This window comes from Gigantopelta aegis, chromosome 4 (genome assembly GCF_016097555.1).
Source record: "Gigantopelta aegis isolate Gae_Host chromosome 4, Gae_host_genome, whole genome shotgun sequence".
NCBI classification, from domain to species: domain Eukaryota; kingdom Metazoa; phylum Mollusca; class Gastropoda; order Neomphalida; family Peltospiridae; genus Gigantopelta; species Gigantopelta aegis.
Genome location: NC_054702.1, coordinates 113,570,993 through 113,586,649, shown reverse-complemented (window position 1 = coordinate 113,586,649; position 15,657 = coordinate 113,570,993). Strand labels below are relative to the sequence as shown.

Genomic DNA, 15,657 nt, shown 5'->3' with positions numbered 1-15,657 from the left:
TATGTTTTATTATTTATTTACCGTTTGGACAGGGTTTTCTCTATATTTGTGATATTTGCTCTAATCACAGTATACATCGCACATGATGCACAACAACAAATATTCTTGAGGCTTGTGTAATGACTGCAGAGACAGAGAAGCCAACACTGATGTGAATATCTACACACACTTTAATAGCTAGACACCCCTGTTTGCTTTACACTATCAACAACCAAATACATTCTAAGTGGGCTGGTTTTTCACTAACAGTACCCACAGATTAAAGAAAACTTGCAAAAACATCTGTTTTGCTGAAATAGATTTTAAGTATTTTACAAAGTATAGTCGGCCAATGCAAATACTATTGTGACGATCTGATTACAAGTTCTAATTAAACTGATTACAATTCCCGATGTAAAATGCAATATTTACACGTACACATCAATCAACAAAGAGATCATCTTCCTCTCCTTCATTGCTAACTACAACTCTTTGTTTACAGTTTCATTTCTCACTAAGAAAACATTGTTAACAATTAGTACAAAACTGCAGACAGCCGATAAACGATGTTAATTGACTAACAACCTGGACTGATTTGAAACCCACTGATGAAGAAAAACCTATCCATGCCACAAGTGTTCAGCTCATTCATACTAGGCTTTCAAGTTATGCTCTTTGACCAGTTACAAGCTACCATTTTCGCACGAAATTAGAATGCCCAGACAGAGATCTTCAACCAGAATAGAAGTCTGCCACATCAATCATCAATTTATTACATATTTCAAGGAAGAAATACAGAAAGCTTTATTTGCAGAATTCACAACACACAACCAAAAATCTGCCATTTTTTTTACCAGGAGTAACGACATTGCTTTATGTGACACTTCCACAACGCCTCACAGTAATCAGTGTTGATAATAAACATGGAATTAAGGAGCATACATTCCTCCCAGAAACCGTTAACAGGGGGCGTGCATTTAGGTTAGCTCAACACACCTTCAGTAGATTCTCAAAATTACAATAACCTGTGGCATAGAAAAATTATAAAGTATTTGAAAATTATAAAGATTGTAAAACAAACAAAACCAAATTAAAAAAGTCCTAGGTTTGTCAATTAAAAAAAAAATTGATGTTGAATTAAGTTGTGACCTTAAGAAATGGAACTATTAGTGTCTATCTAAAGCTAGCTGTACACATTCAAACTGGTTGCTATCAAAGTCATCAAGACACTGGTGATAACCAAACCACCCACACATGCAACAAAACAGCAGACTAATGAAGTGGAATTTGCCCAAACAGTTTTACATCATTTCCCTTTGATTTATGCAAGATGCCTATAATATGAAGAAAAGTACATTTTATTGAAAACCAAACCGTGTTGAGTATTATCCAATGAAATATTTGTCTGTACAGCACTGTGAAAGGTTGATGCCCTGATACCCACGGATATATACATGTCGTACAAAGCAAACAACACAACATAGACACCAATCATATCACTCTCTTCAGCATTTAACATGACAAGTCCCGGGAACTCAGTCTTCTGTATGCATATTCATATATTCATATATGTATATGTACATAAATATAATATATACTCAACATCGACAAATAACAATTATGTAAATCAATAAATACATATGTGAACAAGAGCAATTCATCACATTTTACAACATTGTATCCTAATGAAATGCAAACATAATTTGTGACAGTGTTTATAATGTAGAATATTTCTAGTAAATTTGTCATTATCATACACAGTAACTATAATATAGCTTTGTGAATTGGTGACTTGGTTATACAATATACATAATGTAACTTGGTTCATGATGGGGCGTACGTTACATCGTATCCTAGTGAAATGGAAACAGTCTGTGATCCATGCACGAAACATGTAGCACTATACCGGACTATTCAAGCTTCTCTTACAAAATAAAAACAACAACAATACTTTCAGCTAAACGTAATAACATTATTGCATGATATAAATAACATGAACAATAACTGCTTACAACAATGTTATTTTGCATATATTACAGAAGTATGCACACCACACAAACTATAATTACCAACAGAAAACTATTCTTCCATTTGTACTCCTACCAATTCATTCAATGAAACTTTTAAAAACTTAAGACCACAATAAATGTCATGTGAAAAATTATATTACTGGATTTTGTTTTATAAAAACTAAAGTTCATTTTTTAATCATTACATTAGTATATAAAATGGTTTTTATTTTTAACCACTACATTAGTAATACTGTATATAAGATTTCATTTTTACATTAAGATTTGTATATAAGATTTTATTTTTTATTTTTACTAAATTAATATTTAAGTCTTCAATGGGTTTCAACCATCCAAACCTAACAGGTCAATTCCTGTAACAGTCCAGATGGTCTGAGGCCATCTTTAGAGATGTTCTCAATCACATACTGGGTTGTCCCACCCTCGTAACACTGCAGATTTCAAATGTCAAGAGGAGGATCATAAATGAAAAACTAACCCAGCTTATCCAATATGGCTACCATTATGGGATACAAATACTAATAGAGGATATATTCAGCATATCTTGAACCCAATTCAGCAATCTAAGTAAGCATTCACTGTTGTAGTTTACCGTTTCTAGTAATAACAATTCAAGTTTAGCTTCATTTAAATGGTCCAATGATGAATTTGAAAACATTTTTTGCACCATTACCATCTGAACAGCTGAAAGCTACATTGTTTGTTTGGATGTTCTGTCAACAACTTCTCAACATGCCCTCGAAAACATTGTGCAAGCACTGACAGTAATTCATGTTCTGATACTTCTTGTTTTCAACTAGTCCTTTCTTTCAAGCACTAATGATCATTTATACAGCAATACATGCTGTTTTTAACTAGTCAATTCTTATAATATCAAGGAAGCATCTAATCCAATATATCAAAGAAATGTGACCATGACTGAATCACGGAAATGCCTGAAGTGAATCCACCAAATGAAGGAAACACAACATAAACAGAAGACAAATGATTATGGATCAGAAACTTTTAAATCAATAGATGAAGAAAATGTCCGGCCAGCTGATGGTCTGAACTGAGGTTGAACTAATTTTCAACACCAAGTCTAGCTTCAATCAATGTTGTTCAGTACTAATGCTTCCATCACATAAACCGACTTGTTAAGCAATGTTTTATTTCACCAATATTTTATATATTAAATAAAATTGAGACCAATTCTTATTTTAAGTTATGATTAACTATGTTTGCCAACTATCACATTCATAACACATCTGCTAATAAAGCCAAACTGTTAACATTACAGTAAATACATTTCAAAACTGGTGACTAGGGTTACTATTTTGACAATGGAAATACTTCAGCATTACAAAGCAATTTCAAAAGGGAGCTTTTTTCTGTAACAAATGTGAAAGTACATTTCATTAACACATGACAGATGCTGATCGACTTGATACTAAAGACAAAATATACACAATTATGGCTGCAAAGGATTATTATTTTGTTTTTAACCCATTCAAACATCTAAATATAACAGCTGTTACACAGATGGAAATAACCTCTTGTGAGTTGACCAACAGGTAGATGTGATATATTATAATTAAGCTAAATATAATTCTCTTCCAATCATCAAAAGTCCCTAACTGAGAACTTCAACATTATATGTTCTATATGTTTAAATACGTACAACCATCTATAGTAATACACAATACATTATAGATTTATTTTAAAATCTACCTAATATTGCTAGCACACTGGTACTATATATGCTTTCAATACAACCAGCTTTCCCCCATCTAATACTGTTTACAAAGATAATTATTTCTACCTGGTCAAAAACAAAATAACATGCATCACAAATACGTTAGACACTAATGCTAAATGTAGGTCTAGTAAGGTAGGTTTACAGAAACAACTTGGCACCATGATGACACTGCTTGTAACTATCATGCTCCCATCTCTGTTTACAACAGTCCCAAGTGCTCGGACCAGGCTACATCTACAACAATGTAGCCTTGATAAATCAACTAATGTTACGTTCAGGGCTAAATAACCTGGGCTACGTGGAAATGTATTCAACAAAGCAGTCATGGTAAATCAGCTAACTGTACCATAACACAAGTGGTCAGTGAATTTATTCTTCTATCACATATGTACAAAATAACAGTGAAAAGAGAATCTGTCGCAACAGAAAGTAATTCAACATTCATTGCCTGCCCAATATTGCACCGTCATTAATGGGCAGATAACTCAACAGCCACAGATTCCTGATAACAAATATGTTCATCTTTCCTGGTACCTGTCCAAAAAAAAGATGTCTTTAAATAAAAAAAAATATTTTTTTAAATTAAGTAAATAATAAAAAAAATATAATAAAAATTATATATATATTGTCACAGGTATAGCAAAAAGCTAATTCAAAATTCATCTCTTTTGAGAATGACTGTCTAATTAATGCCAATTCATTAAGTAATTATGTCTATTCATCGTGGCAGGTAACAAGAAATTTTCAGAATTAAATGTTCTGCCTGACATTAACTGTTTTGGTGTTGGCCAAATATGACTTTCGGGTTTTTTTCACTCCAAATTTTAACACAAAATTTATTATTATTTTTTAATTTGTGATGTGAAAATCATGACATTAGTATTTAGAAACATTTTAATTAAAAATTAATAAGTAAAATGTATTTTAACATGCACTGAAATTTAGCATCCAAACTAAGTTTTATTTTGTTTAATAACACCACTAGAGCACACATCTTTTAGACAGGACAGCACATACCACAGTTTTTAATACACCAGTCGTGTGTCACTGGTTGACACTGGGAAAGGCTGCTACAACTGGTGGAAAAGTAACATCGGTCTCTCACATTTTGACTTTATTGAGATGAGAAAAATGAAGAGAGACAATAAATGTAACCTGTTTGCTAGCTTGTCATTTAAATATAGACCTATACTCCAAAACCAGCCATTATTTGAAGTGTTTTTTGTCAATAATTCATTAGGCTTGACATAACAGGATTATTTTTTTTGAAATAAAAAAAAAGAGTTCTTTTTATGAAATATCTGTAAAAAATTCTCAATCATAGTGAACAATGTTGTCTGCTCAAGATCCTTCTTCAAGATAAATGAATGGGTCAAGTAAGTATGACCAATGCAAGCATGACACAAGACCATTTTTTTTATAGGTGTAGGATAAAAGAAGAAAAAACAAAATCAGAATTTCAAACTCTGTGAGCAGATGATCTTCAGTGGCAAATACTATTATTTTATTTATAATCTGACCAATGTTTTCTTAAAAATTGCACATAAAAATAACTTTTTTTTACATTTTCAAAACATATTTCCTTTGAAACTGGAATTATTGACAAAAAACACTTTAAAATCTTTGCTGGAAAGGGATATAGGTTAGACACCAACACACAAAATGAAATTGTAAAAACAGAAAATTGAGAATGTCCCTCATACTAATACCCTCACAATGCCCCAAACGGATCATTGGGTTTATTTGTCTGTGCCAGGTGAGGAGCTGGCTGCTGGTATCCCATTGGCTGTGGCACGGCACCATACATCGCTGGCTGGGCAACCATTCCCATTGGACGAACACCGGGCATGCCCTGAAAAACAACAGAGTTGTTAAGAAAACACAACAAGAGTTTCACAAAAACATGACATTGTTAAGATCCACTCGAACCCAATCCAGGGTTTATGCTTGCCATTCACCAAATATGATTAAAATCAAATGCAATGAATATATTTCATGATTAATTTGCCAGAAAGCTCATTCGAAAATTGCTAGCCTTCTGCAGATCTTCTGCCATTTTGACTAGTTGAAACCAAAATTGTCAAATTGCTAAGCATTTTGAGGGGGCCCCAGCATAAATGGGAAAATATAATAATAATAATAACCACCTGAATACAATAAAGTTAAAATTAGATTTGTAAGTTTAAACATATATACTCAACACACTACCGACAGTTATCACAAAAATATTAAATCTATTATTAGAAAATACATGTTTATTTATTTTTAGTTTAATCAGGAATGTGTGAAAAACTAATCCTGTTTTATTTTGTTAGCATGAGAGAACTGTGGGTAATGAAAATAAAGCAGTTTACAGAAGTCAATACCATCATAGCTGGCTGTGGGTAATGAAAATAAAGCAGTTTACAGAAGTCAATACCATCATAGCTGGCTGTGGGTAATGAAAATAAAGCAGTTTACAGAAGTCAATACCATCATAGCTGGCTGCGCCATCGGCTGGACCATTGGAACTCCCACTGGCTGTGGGTACGCCATCCTAGGGGCCATGCCCATCGGAGCCTGCAAAATTAGGTTAGTGTTTTTATAATCATCTCATTTTATTAGTAAACCATAACGTCTACCAGGGAATGAAAATGTCCATACTTTTAGGTGGGGTTCAATTTTCACATTCAAACAGGCCGACAGGCTTGCTTCACACTGCAGTTTTATACAAGTAATGGGACAACAACACTTTTGTGCTTCAAATGGTGAATCTTACATCACAAAATATTTCAGATTAACCACAAACCCCCTGCCCAAAAGTCTGTTAAGCAAGAAGAAAATATTAGCAAATTTAATGGTTACTACAAACCCATTACAAAGAGGCATTTAAACAAAAAGATATGATGTATATATATGACTGGACATAAAAAATCAGTGCTTGATTTACAGACTCTAGGTATTAATGTAAAGATATATGTGTATATATAACTACAATCGGTTAATGTAAAGATATTTGTGCTTGATTTACACTCTAGATATTAATGTAAAGATATTTGTGTATATATAACTACCATCGGTCAATGTAAAGATATTTGTGTATATATAACTACCATCGGTCAATGTAAAGATATTTGTGTATATATAACTACCATCGGTCAATGTAAAGATATTAGTGTATATAACTACCATCGGTCAATGTAAAGATATTTGTGTATATATAACTACCATCGGTTAATATAAAGATATTTGTGTATATAACTACCATCGGTTAATGTAAAGATATTTGTGTATATATAACTACCATCGGTCAATGTAAAGATATTAGTGTATATAACTACCATCGGTTAATGTAAAGATATTTGTGTATATATAACTACCATCGGTTAATGTAAAGATATTAGTGTATATAACTACCATCGGTCAATGTAAAGATATTTGTGTATATATAACTACCATCGGTCAATGTAAAGATATTTGTGTATATATAACTACCATCGGTTAATGTAAAGATATTTGTGTACATATAATGACCATCGGTTAAAGCCACACACCCTAGTTCCATCCAGCGAAAATAAATTATAATTTGGTTAATCTACAAACCTGTAACACACTTAGATCACGTTTTATCAAATGGAGTGAAAAAGCAGGTTTTATATCGATAAATACCATGTGAATCCCCATGTCCCAATTGCTTGAAATAATTTTGAAAGTTAGTATTTTGATGTCACCGGTAGATGTCGCTCGAAGCACAACAATGCCTACGTCACGACAAATTTCACAGACTTGGGGTGCGTTTCTTTCACCTCTCCTGGACATGTTCCAACTGTTCTGTCCTGGTTGTATCCCCTCTCCAGATATCGTAAGACTTAGCAAAATTATTGGTTTTAAGGGTTTGTAACGTTTTGTATTGAGACACTTACTTGTCTAAACTTTATTGTTACTGAAAATGTTCACGAACTGTGAAGAAAAATCTCACAAATGAACAACAACAAATCGGATGTTGATTGCGCGAACCGTGCACGAGAAAACAAACCGAACCAAAATGATAACGGCCACGTGGTATACCAACGTCTGTGACACTGAAATGGAAATATCCCCTCTAAAAATAGATTAGACCTTGTCTGCTCAACGGTTTTTTCTCAAATGTGCGCCCGTTTTTAAGAAATACGAAAAATGTATTTTGTGGTATTACAAACACCAGGATTACCAAAAAACACTTCAGGTGAATGGAAATGTATATTCTAAATAATAAACAGTATTCTAAATAATAAACAGTAAGTAAAGTGCAATTTTATTTGTGAAAAAAATGGGTTTAATAGCGAAAAACAACGCCGTAATGGTTAACAACTAGCCGTAACTAGGGTATGTCCCTTTAATGTAAAGATATTTGTGTACATATAACTACCATCAGTTAATGTAAAGATATTTGTGTATATATAACTACCATGGGTTAATGTACAGATATTTGTGTATATATAACTACCATCAGTTAATGTAAAGATATTTGTGTATATATAACTACCATGGGTTAATGTACAGATATTTGTGTATATATAACTACCATCAGTTAATGTAAAGATATTTGTGTATATATAACTACCATCAGTTAATGTAAAGATATTTGTGTATATATAACTACCATGGGTTAATGTACAGATATTTGTGTATATATAACTACCATCAGTTAATGTACAGATATTTGTGTATATATAACTACCATGGGTTAATGTAAAAATATTTGTGTATATATAACTACCATCAGTTAATGTACAGATATTTGTGTATATATAACTACCATCAGTTAATGTAAAGATATTTGTGTATATATAACTACCATGGGTTAATGTAAAGATATTTGTGTATATATAACTACCATCAGTTAATGTAAAGATATTTGTGTATATATAACTACCATCAGTTAATGTAAAGATATTTGTGTATATATAACTACCATCAGTTAATGTACAGATATTTGTGTACATATAACTACCATGGGTTAATGTAAAGATATTTGTGTATATATAACTACCATCAGTTAATGTACAGATATTTGTGTATATATAACTACCATCAGTTAATGTAAAGATATTTGTGTATATATAACTACCATCAGTTAATGTAAAGATATTTGTGTATATATAACTACCATCGGTTAATGTAAAGATATTTGTGTACATATAATGACCATGGGTTAATGTACAGATATTTGTGTATATATAACTACCATCAGTTAATGTAAAGATATTTGTGTATATATAACTACCATGGGTTAATGTACAGATATTTGTGTATATATAACTACCATCAGTTAATGTAAAGATATTTGTGTATATATAACTACCATGGGTTAATGTAAAGATATTTGTGTATATATAACTACCATCGGTTAATGTAAAGATATTTGTGTATATATAACTACCATGGGTTAATGTACAGATATTTGTGTATATATAACTACCATCAGTTAATGTAAAGATATTTGTGTATATATAACTACCATGGGTTAATGTAAAGATATTTGTGTATATATAACTACCATCAGTTAATGTACAGATATTTGTGTATATATAACTACCATCGGTTAATGTAAAGATATTTGTGTATATATAACTACCATGGGTTAATGTAAAGATATTTGTGTATATATAACTACCATCAGTTAATGTAAAGATATTTGTGTATATATAACTACCATCAGTTAATGTACAGATATTTGTGTACATATAACTACCATGGGTTAATGTAAAGATATTTGTGTATATATAACTACCATCAGTTAATGTACAGATATTTGTGTATATATAACTACCATCAGTTAATGTAAAGATATTTGTGTATATATAACTACCATCGGTTAATGTAAAGATATTTGTGTACATATAATGACCATGGGTTAATGTACAGATATTTGTGTATATATAACTACCATCGGTTAATGTAAAGATATTTGTGTACATATAATGACCATGGGTTAATGTACAGATATTTGTGTATATATAACTACCATCAGTTAATGTAAAGATATTTGTGTATATATAACTACCATCGGTTAATGTAAAGATATTTGTGTATATATAACTACCATCGGTTAATGTAAAGATATTTGTGTATATATAACTACCATCGGTTAATGTAAAGATATTTGTGTACATATAATGACCATCGGTTAATGTAAAGATATTTGTATACATACAACGACCATGGGTTAATGTAAAGATATTAGTGTATGTAACTACCATTGGTCAATGTACAGATATTTGTGTATATATAACTACCATCGGTTAATGTACAGATATTTGTATACATATAACGACCATGGGTTAATGTACAGATATTACTGTATGTAACTACCATCGGTTAATGTAAAGATATTTGTGTATATATAACTACCATCGGTTAATGTACAGATATTTGTGTATATATAACGACCATGGGTTAATGTAAAGATATTACTGTATGTAACTACCATCGGTTAATGTAAAGATATTTGTGTATATATAACTACCATCGGTTAATGTACAGATATTTGTGTATATATAACTACCATCGGTTAATGTAAAGATATTTGTGTACATATAACTATCAGTCAATGTACAGATATTTGTGTATACAGTGGGTTCCACCTAATCGCATGCCAGGTAATTGAATATATCGCCTAATTGCAATATTTGTTGAAACACCAAACCATTTCCAACAGTTTGAATGCAAGACGTGCCGTTTAATTGAATAGATTCTCGGATCAAAATCCGTGTAATTGCAAACCAAAATAGCAGAAAAGCGTGTATAATGTGTATAATTGAACAAAATAAATTAAGCATGCCTTTATTTCATGTCAAAACAAGTTGTAGTTTAAAATAAATTATTTAAGCGCTGTAATCAACAACTGGTAATGTATTACACTCCTGCGAAGTCGTCCATCTTTGTTGTGTCACGTGACACCGCCGGCTATCGTAAATCTGTATTACAGACTGTAGTAGTCGATAAAACTTGAGTGGTATATATGCTGGTTAATTGTTTAGTCCATTCACAAATTATCTTGCGTGGGATAACTGTTTTTATTGTTGTTTATTTTAGCTAATAGATACATAATAAAGGGATTATTGGCAAATAAAATAATTCTCTTGAAGTTTGTTGTGAGAAGCTGTGAATGTGAGATCAATTAATGTTTACCGCTGGTTGCTAAAATCATTGAAAGATTACTAGAGAAGAGGTTTATTTAGCGACTGAGCTGTCGACGATCAAAGGGCTGGGCTGGTAATTTTGTATTACAAGTATACTTTAAATAAAATAAAGTGACAAAAGAAAAATAGTTGTTTCTTTGATAATGACTACGGGTATTAATGAGCAATCAATTGTTTGTGATTTCTGCTTGCCGACTTCACAGTATACTCCACTTATTTAAAAAAAAAAAAAAAAAAAAAAGTTAATAAAATTAAAATTTACGGTCTTTTTAAAATCCTGCTAATTTATTAAATGTCACCTCACAGTCTTACAAATTTATAGCAAAACTTATCTAACAAATATGATTATTGTAAACTACTTTTATTCAGTGTACATTTAACTGCATTTTGTAGCCTATAAATACTGCATGTTCATTTTCCGCGATCACGATCTGCATGCGTGCTCTCGACCATAGGTACAAAATTAACAAAGACAAAGGAATAAACAAAAACTGCAGTTAGGTATTCATTGATGCGAACAACTATTTGTTTTTCTACAAATATACATCAAGATTTACTTTTGCGTAATCGTATTGTTTAATGACCGCAACAATGTCTCTTGACACGCGGGTGTCAGCTGACTGAAGCGTGACGTATATTTGCGCCGAGAGCGGTCTTCAGTTCAGACAACTATTTGATTGGTGTTCGTCATGTCCATTTGGTTTAACGTGAAGCGCACAAACCAGCCTAGTGAACGTTTTGTTTTCGTTTGGTCTGGCTGAACTCAGTCCTACATGTCTTTCGGCCCTGAACTGGCATGTGTATTAAAATTGACACGCATTGTCGGGCTGTTTTTATTACTTTGGTTCAAAGATTTTACGAAGTAAAAATAACAAGTTACAGATCTTCCAGACAATGCTGTCATACATGTTGAATGCATGCCGTTAAAATTAATAACGGTGATTATTAAAATAAGCAAACATTATAAGGCCTACGCTGAATTCTGCATGATGCCATTTGTTACCGGTCGCGAGATCGCCATTACGCTAATTGAATATTTGGTATTATTATTATGTTTGAGGTGTTGGATGGATTATGTAACTGTTTGTTCACATCAGAAGATAGTGCAATATGCAAAGGAAAAAAGTGTAACGTTTAAGCAGAGCGTAATCTTGCAAAATAGCCCGGCCAAATGTACACTGTTTACACTACTTCTTTCCGATGCAATGGATACCAGTTTAGTATTAAACGGAACGAATGTGTAGTCAGTGTATACATACATGATCGGGCTATTTTATGAGATTGCCGTAATGTGCAGTAGCCTTTCGCGTAAATGACTAGATCGGGTAATTGACTAATAGTCTATTTGAACGGAGACTATGCAGTTACGCGGAATCCACTCTATATAACTACTATCGGTCAATGTAAAGATATTTGTGTATATATAACTACCATGGGTTAATGTACAGATATTTGTGTATATATAACTACCATATACCATCGGTTAATGTACAGATATTTGTTATATATATAACTACCATCAGTTAATGTACAGATATTTGTGTATATATATAACTACCATTGGTTAATGTACAGATATTTGTGTATATAGAACTACCATGGGTTAATGTAAAGATATTTGTGTATATATAACTACCATATACCATCGGTTAATGTACAGATATTTGTTTATATAACTACCATCAGTTTATGTACAGATATTTGTGTATATATATAACTACCATTGGTTAATGTACAGATATTTGTGTATATAGAACTACCATGGGTTAATGTAAAGATATTTGTGTATATATAACTACCATATACCATCGGTTAATGTACAGATATTTGTTTATATATATAACTACCATCAGTTAATGTACAGATATTTGTGTATATATATAACTACCATTGGTTAATGTACAGATATTTGTGTATATAGAACTACCATGGATTAATGTAAAGATATTTGTGTATATATAACTACCATATACCATCGGTTAATGTACAGATATTTGTTTATATATATAACTACCATCAGTTAATGTACAGATATTTGTGTATATATATAACTACCATTGGTTAATGTACAGATATTTGTGTATATAGAACTACCATGGGTTAATGTAAAGATATTTGTGTATATATATAACTACCATTGGTTAATGTACAGATATTTTTGTATATATAACTACCATCGGTTAATGTACAGATATTTGTTTATATATACTACTCAAAAGAATTTAAGGGTCAGACGATATTTTCGACATTATTTTCTGAATGTCAATTATATTAGCTAGACCATAATGTCACGCATGGTATTGTTCCATTTTGACGAAAGTGGGTCTAAGCAACCCATAAATGAATTAAAATCCACTGTCATTGACACTGTCGACTAGTTCTAATGGCGAAAACATGCTTACATTTGCACGTAAATTAGGCCGAAAGCGAAAGGTCTGCTAAGTGCCCATAACTTGCTTTTTCACAAAGCGCTTCATTTGCATGCTTTGCATGTGTATTCCATGTTCCCAATGCTGAATTTCCGTATAATTGGAGCTTGCGTTCATGTACGGTGCACACTCCAAATTCGACAATGGTATGACGTCAACGGACTATCGAAGATCGAGGAAGGGCTATTGCTTGGCTTCAGGATGGCAATACGCAAAGAAATGTTGCTCTGAGACTTGGTGTCAGTCAGAGTGTCGTTGGCCGACTGTGGCAACGGTACCAAGCAACGAATTCTGTTCGAAATCGTCCACGTTCGGGAAGACCCCGAAGCACTACAAATAGAGAGGACCGCTACATCACCAATATGGCTCTACGTCAACGCACAACCACTGCACGCCGATTACGTGACAATCTGCGGACTGCGACTGGAACTCGAGTGTCTGATCAAACCATACGCAATCGTCTGAAAGCCAATAATCTACGCTGCCGTCGCCAGGCTGTTCGACCACCACTCCTACCACATCACAGAACGGCCAGACGTCACTGGTGCACGCTTCATCTGCGGTGGCAACGTGTTCATTGGGGTCGAGTGATGTTCACTGATGAGTCCAGGTTTAGTCTCCAGTTCAACGACGGTCGGGTTCGTGTCTACAGACGTCCTGGGAAGCGCTTCGCTGACGTTAACGTTAGACAACGTCACCGGTTCGGTGGTGGCAGCGTCATGGTGTGGGGCGGCATCTCTATCCACCACAGGACCCCCCTCTATGTGGTGGATGGCAATCTGAATGGAATCTGCTATCTGAATGAGATTATCCGGCCGTTGGTTCTCCCAGGCCTTCAGCAGATTGGCGGCGGGGCAGTTCTGCAGGATGACAATGCCAGACCCCACCGCGCCAGGGTGGTAACGGACTTTCTCAGACAACAAGGTATCGCCAGGAAGGATTGGCCAGCATATTCGCCTGACTTGGCCCCAATAGAGCACGCCTGGGACACATTAGGCAGGAGAGTTCGGGATAACCATGCCCCTCCGGCCAACCTTCATGATCTGGGTCAACTTCTTATGGCAGAGTGGCAGGCCATTCCCCAAGAGTTCTTCAGACGTCTGATCAACAGCATGAGGCAACGATGTGTCGAGTGTATTCGCGCCAGGGGTGGATTCACACACTATTAAACAAATGTTCTAATGTGTAAAATCCATGTTTGACAACCTTCAACTTTGACAGCATGTCATGTGACTTTCTTGTATACAGTGATGTTTATTTGTGTTTTTTTGTAAATATGGATCAATAAATTAAATTTTTGGTGTAGTTTACATCATCAATCTAATACACTCTGAAACTTATTTGGTTATAAATTTTTGACCCTTAAATTCTTTTGAGTAGTATATATAACTACCATCAGTTAATGTACAGATATTTGTGTATATATATAACTACCATTGGTTAATGTACAGATATTTGTGTATATAGAACTACCATGGGTTGTGGAGCATACTGCGGCTGCTGGCCCCACACCGTGGTCGCTCCTATTGCTGGGGTCGGCTGCCAGTTCTGGCCGCCCGTCAGTTTCTGTTCACCTTTAGGCTGCCAGTTGTGTTCAGCTCTGAAAATACAGAACACTCTCAAATGAAATTTCACGGGATTACTAGCCAAAATTCATTTATTTTATAATAAGCACATTCATATACAGAAAATTGGGTTCACAAGTTGTCCTACTTTACTACATATGTTCATATTATTTTCTTACCAACGCAAACACTTGGCTATAAAGCAAACATAGCTGATCAATTCACATACACTGACTTGCTATAATGGCAGAGATGATTCGAGGACATTTTACAAAAAAATTGGGCATTTTTCAGCCTTAAAACTCGACACATTTGTAGACAATATCCTTCTGATATGGAATCATTCTGATAACACCCCCATTGATCTTAATCAAAAATTATAAATCTGTCTACTATTACGTTTTGACAGTTCTAGAATGGTAGCTGTTACAACAAAATGGCGAACAACATTGATAAGAATAGTGTGTGTGTGTGTGTCCAAAATGACACCACATCTAAAAATTATTAGATAAGCATCATCTGTAAATACCCCCCCCCCCACCACACACACGAAGGACACTCACTTTTTGACCTGGTTGGCCGGTCCCCCTATGTGCAGGTTGCCAGCTATTTTTGTCAGACTCGTGTTGATGTCTTTGTCCAGCAGGTTAGCCGTGTCCTGGTTCTGTTGGGCCTGACTAGCGGTCAACCGGGCATTGGCCGGCTGCAACACTTCACCAAACGCATCGAATCCTGCAAACACAATGTATACAA

The 15,657-nt window shown here is 33.7% G+C and overlaps 1 protein-coding gene across 7 annotated transcripts in view; it reads right to left on the bottom strand.

Annotated features, from left to right (window-relative positions):
- Window positions 1-15,657, bottom strand: part of LOC121371834 (phosphatidylinositol-binding clathrin assembly protein LAP-like) — a 68,934-nt gene continuing 53,277 nt past the window's right edge. For 6 of the 7 annotated variants that reach the window (XM_041498017.1, XM_041498020.1, XM_041498016.1 and 3 more), the window contains 5 exons: window positions 15,468-15,636; window positions 14,813-14,939; window positions 6,220-6,306; window positions 5,463-5,599; window positions 1-4,281 (listed from right to left, as the gene is read on the bottom strand). In XM_041498017.1, the coding sequence (XP_041353951.1) occupies window positions 4,266-4,281; window positions 5,463-5,599; window positions 6,220-6,306; window positions 14,813-14,939; window positions 15,468-15,636 (536 nt within the window). In that variant the 3' untranslated portion in view covers window positions 1-4,265. Of the gene's footprint in view, window positions 4,282-5,456; window positions 5,600-6,219; window positions 6,307-14,812; window positions 14,940-15,467; window positions 15,637-15,657 lie in introns of all 7 variants that reach the window. The other variant, XM_041498018.1, reaches the window with a different exon arrangement.